Here is a 7,071-nt window from a genome sequence, read left to right on the forward strand (position 1 = left end):
GCAGTGTCACTGGCCCTCATATGTGGGATCCGAACCGGGGCCCTCTGGCATCCCAAGCGAGTTCTTAACCATCGCGCCACTCGGCCGGCCCTTAGCTGTTTTTATATCATAGAATTGCTTGGAAACACCAATTGCTTGAAAGTTACAGTAAGTCAGTGGTTTTTAAGTAAAGATCTCTTAGGCCATACAACATCTACTAGGAAGTTGGAAGATTTCTGAGAGAGATTTGGGCAAAAAGAATAAATCACTCAAGCAATTCTGTGCTAAAAGAGTCAGGTTTTTCTGGCAGTTAATCTAAAACAAATACACTTTGAGTGATTCTTCTGAGGTTGACTTTCTGAGAATGACACACAGTTCTAATGGGGAAACTGGTTTTTATTTTTTGAAGAAAATGTATGGCGACCTAGATGTCCTGTTCCTGACAGATGAATATGACACGGTTCTGGCTTATGAAAACAAGGGCAAGGTGGACCAGGCAACTGACAAGACAGATCCTTTAATGGACACCCTGAACAGCATGAACAGGGTCCAGCAAGTGGAACTTATTTGTGGCAAGTACTGTTTGAGTGGGAAAATTCATGAAGTTCATAAAGCTTCCTTCACAATTGGAAAAATATATGTGTCTAAAGAGGACGACTAATACCTATTGTTTTAATACAAAGAAAGTTTAAATTTGGAATTGTATAGCGGAACGCAACTACACTTGCTTAGTTGTAATCTTGCTGGGTTTTTAGTTGCTATTCCCACTGAGTCAGGGTTACATGCTAGAATAATTACATGCTCGAGAAACCACAACATGTGCTATTTTGATTAAGGGTAGATGTGTGAGGAAAGAATATTACAGCTTCAATTTCGTTTTTCATCCAGCGAACAATAATTTTCATTGAGCATTACATGTCATCTTTTTGAGCAAAGCATGTCATCTTTTTGACAGTTCTTGAGGTTGTTTCAGTGGTTCACAGGAATCCACTAGAGGGGAAAATATTCCCAAACCCTTAATTGCAGGCTTAGACATTTTTTCCTTCAGCAGGCCCAACTTGTTTCAGTGTTTCCATCCCAGCAGTTTCCATGGGGAGGTCACCACCGTGCTGCCCCTTTTGTCGCATCGATCACTTCTGTCTTTTGTTTGTAACTACTTGATAATTTCCTTTTGCCTTTATTAGACTAAAAACTTTCTGAGGATGGAGGCTGTATCTAAATGATTGTTGTAGCTCTCAAGGTGCCTTATACACAATAAACACTGTTGAGTGAGTGTACAATTTTAAAACTTAGTGTTTGATAAGTCTGAGGTTATTTCAAATATTAGAATTCCAGAGAGATATGAAACCCTTTTAAAAAATTCTTAGCTAATCTTTTTGGGAGTGAGGAATCTCTGGCTTTTGAGGTTTGGTTTTTGTGGTGTTTTTTTTTTAACGAAAAAGTGTTTCAGATATCAAAATGAAGGAATTTGGGAGAAATTTGGAACAATGCAGGTTTCACTTAAAGAAATATTTAAACTACTAACATGTCTGTGGTAAAGAAATTGTTTCTAAAAGCAAATGGCTTATTTAAAGTTTAAGTCCTTTTTTTGTTGTTTTGATTTAGAATATAATGACTTGAAGACTGAACTTAAAGACTATCTCAAGAGATTTGCTGATGAAGGCACGGTATGTTGAGTTAAAGAATTTTAATCATAGTCTTGTATGTTTTAAATAAACCGTTCATTTTCTTTGATGGAAACAATGACTATGCATCTTAAACTGGATCCTTGAGAGTTTAGTGCAGGCAGAGCTAAGGGAAGGCAATAAGAGGCGGTGAAACACCAACAGACTAGCCTCCCTGGGAGTCCTTCTCAACCCTGGGCCAGAAGGAAGGAGGGATGGGGCAGTCAGTGACACAGGAGCTGAAGGGAGTGGGTGGAGCTTAGGAGAAGCCATTGGATGGGCCATACTGGTTCTGCCGATCCTGACCTTCAAGCAAGGATCCTTGGAGGAGGAAGGAAAAATGACCAGGCAAGAAAAAAATTAAAGCCAGGCTCTATTTTGGGGATTCTGGATTCTATAGTTGAGAATAAAAGAACTGTGTAATTGGGGTTACAACATGTCTCTTGCTAGCAAGAAAATGTGTGCCTGAAAGGGGGACACTGACTCGACTTTGTGTAATGTTTTAAAATAGTCTTCCAGATGGATTCAGAAATACTTCGTAGCCCTTTACTAGTCATATGTTTGTGATGAAGTTTTTTCTAAAATACTTTCCTATCAGGGATGTAAAGTACAACATAAATATTGAAATAATTAATGGATAGTGCCGGGTGGGTACTAGACTAATTGGGGGATCACTTTGAATATTATATAAATGTCTAACCACTATGCTGTACACCTGAAACTAGTATAAAATAATATTGAATGTCAACTGTAATTGAAGAATAAAAAAATATTCATGATAAATTCTAAATATATTACAATATAGAAGAGTGTTCATGATAGAACACTAATTGAAAAAAAAATACTTTTCTGTCTTGTGAAGGCAGACATAAAACAGAATTCAACTTTTCTTTTTATGGCCTAAGTTTGTCCTTGTGGCCAGTAAATGTTTTGCTCTACTCTGGCCAGACATACAAATCTAGCCAGATATGGGTCTGCCGGATACCCAGGAAGTGCTGTGAGACTGGCTTTCTTGGCCAGTCTTTTCTCTGCCAGCCCACTTCAGATCATTTGCTTCTTCCTCAAAAATCTGAGAAAACTTCTAGCGGCCTGGATTTCTGGGCAGGGTCACAGTGCTGCCTTTCTACAAAATGAATTGTAAAGTCAGAAGTTAAAAGAGCCTTCTCTTAAATGGCTTTCTCATTTTTTAGAGACTGTTTTTCCTTGTCACTATGAACATCTTCCTGTTTCCCAGCAGTTCTCATACTAGCGTTATTCTTGTTTCTACTGCAGAGGCTATCCTCTGGGTAAGGCAGACTCACATTTGAAAGCGTTTTATTCAAAGTTTCCACATGTATCTTAACATCTGCATCTTTGTTATCACGAGCTGCTTTTTATGAGTCTTCATGAGAGAATTTTGTCATCTGATTTGATGATTTAAAAGGACAGAAAATATTATTTTTATATTAGTTGTTCCATGACATTACTGACTAGATCTTTACCAAACAAACAAACAAACAAACAAACAAACACCTACCTTAAGTTGCCATAAGACTTAATGTGGTTTGGTTGTATTGTCCACAGAAGATAATGCTAGTAAGTTCTAGACATTCTTAGATGACGGACCACTTCTGTTTAATGTTTGTGTCTGACTATTAAAAAAACATTTAGAAACTATAAATTTTCTGAGACAAACTGATCAGATGATTTATCATTGAGCCCAAGTATTTATTCTCTAACATTTCTACTCTGCATGTTGGCTGTGACCGTTTGAGGACATCTAGAAACTAAAAATTGCATGCTCTAATTTGTGTGCTTTTAGGACTCTGCCCACAGTATCCTTGCAGGAGAAGTGTTTGTCTTTTATTGCTTTTCAGTGTTTAATGTTTGTGATCCAAGGTAAGGAAAGATCCTTTATATTGGAATTTCCAGGCATCTTATTTACTAGCATTTTGTAAGTGTAAATTTCCAAGCCATTTAGCCCAGTATGTTAGAGCTTTGAGCTGCAGTTGTCTCAGCGCGTTAGCCATGTAGATCTTGAATCTGTTAGGTGTTCTAGTTCCTCACTGTTTGACCAGCAGTTTTACTCTTGGTGCTTATGAAACTGGTGTATCAGCTCCTGGTCCATGGTAGAGTACTGAGAAAATATTCTTTTATTTAGAGGATTAATAAGTATCTTACCCCAAGAAAGTTCTTCAAGTTAGCACTGCCATTTGTATGTGTTAGCAGCACTTATCCTTGGAGAATGAGAGAGGGAGGTTTTCATTTTATACACCAGTAATTGTCCTCTTTCTTACTTCTCCTTTCCTCTTTTTCATGCATTCACTACTTCCTTTTTCTCTTTCCCTCTCTCCCTGCCCTACCTACATTTCTTCATAACAATAAGCACGTGTTACCTTTATAATTGAAAAGTAAATGAACAAATCTGTCTCTTGTGATGGCCATTTGCTAGAATACATCAACTGGCAAGACTCACTCTTGGGCTGAGCAGGGACTCCTGGGCTGTCCCAGTTTACTTTTATCCATATTTTCCCCTTTGTCTTATTTTTAATATTTTATTTTGCTCATATCATAAACACTTTTGTATGATGCTCCAATCCTTTCCCCAATAAAGATCAATTTCTCATTTTTATTGCATAAAATGGATATCCATTTACTAAGAGTAGTACTAATATAGTTTTTGCCAATTATTTTGCTGTTTATCTACAAACATCTTTAATTTTAGACTCTCAAAGAAGGAAATGTTGTTTGGTTTCTTTTTTTCAGTAAATCTCAAAACAAAACACTGTATTTTGTGGGTGCTTATGCAGAGCTGAGGACATTCCCAAAAGTCAGCTGTGGTAACAAGAGAGAACAGTGATCCTAGGAGACCTTTAGGGTTCTGTTTTTATGCTGCTCTGTCACTTTTCTTTTTGCTTCTATTTATTGAGAACTTACTATGTGCCAGGCAATGTTCTACATGCATTATATCTCATCTGCTCTTCAAAAACATCAAAGGTGCTGCTTTTATCTCATTTTGCGTGAGGAAACCAAGGGACGTGGTGGAACCTAGGCTTGGCACCCTATGCTTTTCTGCCTAGCTGTGTGACCCTGAACAGGCCAGTGTCTGAGTCTGGTGAGCTCTCTGTAACATGGAGATGGGATAATTAATTACACATTAAAATAATTATTGTCAGCAATATTGTTTGACTTGTGAATGTCATGAACAGTTACCGCTATTCTGTAATGTAGTTCCCTTTCCTAATCTTTGCTTTTCATCAATAGGTTGTTAAGAGAGAGGACATCCAGCAGTTCTTTGAAGAATTTCAGTCAAGAAAGAGAAGAAGAGTGGATGGGATGCAGTATTATTGCAGCTAGACTGGAGTATGGCGCCTTCTCATCCCCGCCAATGAAAAGGCCGCCTCCTGTTCCGGGAATAAAAGAGGCAGATTTCCCCATTGGTCCTCTTCCTGGCCTCTCTTGGAGAGGCCCCTTCTCTGGCCTCCAGCTCCCTTCACTCTCCTTAACTACAGTAGCCACACTGTTTATGCTGATTTCACAACCAGCATTCTTCTTTCCGCCTCAGCTCAAAGCAGCTCATTCCACAGACTTCAGTCCCCATCCCGCCCCCAGTCCACCCAGGGCTATTTACTTAGAAGTTTTAAGAAGTTTGCTTTGGTTTTGAGAAAGTAGTTTCTTTCCTAATGATTTGCTTTCACTCCCGAAGGTCTGCTCTGCCACAGAGCTGTCGTCTTCCAGGACCTGCTTTGGGGCATCACTGAAGCTCTCTTCCTGTCAGCTAGACCCACTATAGGTCCCCTCGCCCCTGTGACCGTGGTGCCTTGGGTCAAAGCTTCCTCAAGCCTGGTCACCTCCCACGTCCCTGCTTTCTGAGGTTTGGTCATGGCATACGAGGGATCTCGGAACTCGTTTCCTTTGGGCCCAACCTCTGGAGTAGCCGGGACCGATGGTTTTCAGGGCTAGGATTGAGGAAGCCAACCTTTGTTAGGAATTTTACTACCCAATTTCAAGTGAAAATTTCATTCACAATTCTGCTGGCACTAGAATATTAGCATTTCAGAACTGTGGTGCTCACAGGGCTTCCTGGAGAGAACGTGCCAGTACTGAGTCCCTCTTCTGCTGCCTAGAAAACAGACCGATGCTACCCTGTGAGATCTCAGTGGTTTACAGAGTCCTCTGGGTTTCTTTATATTATCAGGGATATTCATAAGCATATATTGAAAACAGACCTATTTTGATATTGTTCTGTTAGGAAAATGTTATTAGAACCCCAATAAATTATTTTTTCCCCTTAAATTGTTCTGGAGAAAAAAGATACTGGCTTAGCTTACTTGTAGTGAGCAGGGCAGTGAGTGCTCTTTTTGGGGAGAGGCAGACCGTGTGAAGAGATTTCAAACAAGGCTCTAGGCTGCGCGAAGGATGCGCTTTGTGTATATAAGCGGTAACACCCATAGCTGGTTCCCTAATGACAGATCTTTTGAAGAACCTCATGGAATGTTGTATAAAACCCCGTATTTGAGGGGAAGTCCTTTCAGTTGGTTTGAATTCTCTTTAAAGTCCCTCGGTCCATGTGGAAAACACCTTTTGATAAACGGAGCCCTCAGTTGCTGTCTCCCTCTGGAGGGACAAGGTCTTTCTGACAATAGATGACCCACTTGGAGGTATGTGACTACAAGCACTTGAGGCATTGGGACCACAAGTGTACATTAATATTCCTTTGTGTGTTGAGTGGTCACTTATATGAGTGCCCACTGATCGCTGTGTGAGATGAACTCAGCTTACAGGAAGTCAAGGCCTCAAAGAAATAGTCCCCCGTTTTCTGCATCACGCCTCCCAATGCAGACCCTCAGGAAGAGTGATGTGTGGAGCTGGAAGATGCTCGTGTGACCTGAGCTGGCCTTGGAGAAAAAGGGTAAACAGGCTGGACTGGAAAGCTCGGCATTTTTGAGATTGTTTCCAGTCCCCAGCTTGGGGACTGTTCCAAGTCAGGATCTTTACACCCCCTTCTGCAAGGCTGCTCTGCCGTTGTGACCTGAAAGTGTATGTCTTCTCAAATGTTTGAACTACCAGAAAGTTCCTTATGACAGGTCAGGACCACGTCTCAGAGGTGACACATTACAGCACAATAGCACAGGTCACCAGCGCTAAAAGGCTTGTTTGATGAAAGGCACTTCCTTTTACATTAACCAGAAAACCTCTTTTTTTACCTATTGTTCACAACTGGGTTTCTTACTGTATTGGGCCATCTCTTCTTGTAGAGACTGATTTTGGCCAATGTGTGGCAGTTCATATTAATGCATGTTTTATGCAAGAGAATATGGTATTAGTTGCTTTTAAGGAATTCTGGCATTGTATGTGCATTTTTGTAGACTTGTTACTGGACTTATAATTACATACTAAACCCCAATCAGGTTTCTGTAAAATTAAATAAAAGCAATTCAGAATAGTG

General features: G+C 40.0%; 1 protein-coding gene across 1 annotated transcript; it reads left to right on the top strand.

The window, feature by feature from the left end:
• The first annotated feature begins 104 nt into the window (after positions 1–104).
• Positions 105–7,071, top strand: UBR7 (ubiquitin protein ligase E3 component n-recognin 7). Its single transcript, XM_019642501.1, has 3 exons — positions 105–551; positions 1,585–1,646; positions 4,887–7,071. The coding sequence occupies exons 1-3, from the start codon at positions 344–346 to the stop codon at positions 4,977–4,979; spliced, it is 363 nt and encodes a 120-aa protein (XP_019498046.1). The 5' UTR covers positions 105–343; the 3' UTR covers positions 4,980–7,071.

The sequence above is a fragment of the Hipposideros armiger genome, unplaced genomic scaffold (genome assembly GCF_001890085.2).
Source record: "Hipposideros armiger isolate ML-2016 unplaced genomic scaffold, ASM189008v1 scaffold_69, whole genome shotgun sequence".
NCBI classification, from domain to species: domain Eukaryota; kingdom Metazoa; phylum Chordata; class Mammalia; order Chiroptera; family Hipposideridae; genus Hipposideros; species Hipposideros armiger.

Bases quoted from the DNA above. Each gene is read 5' to 3' on its own strand.
- UBR7 (XM_019642501.1), top strand. From the start codon at position 344: ATGACACACAGTTCTAATGGGGAAACTGGTTTTTATTTTTTGAAGAAA. The intron at 552-1,584 runs GCAAGTACTGTT...GTTTTGATTTAG, and splicing joins GCAAGTGGAACTTATTTGTG to AATATAATGACTTGAAGACT. The intron at 1,647-4,886 runs GTATGTTGAGTT...TTTCATCAATAG, and splicing joins GATTTGCTGATGAAGGCACG to GTTGTTAAGAGAGAGGACAT.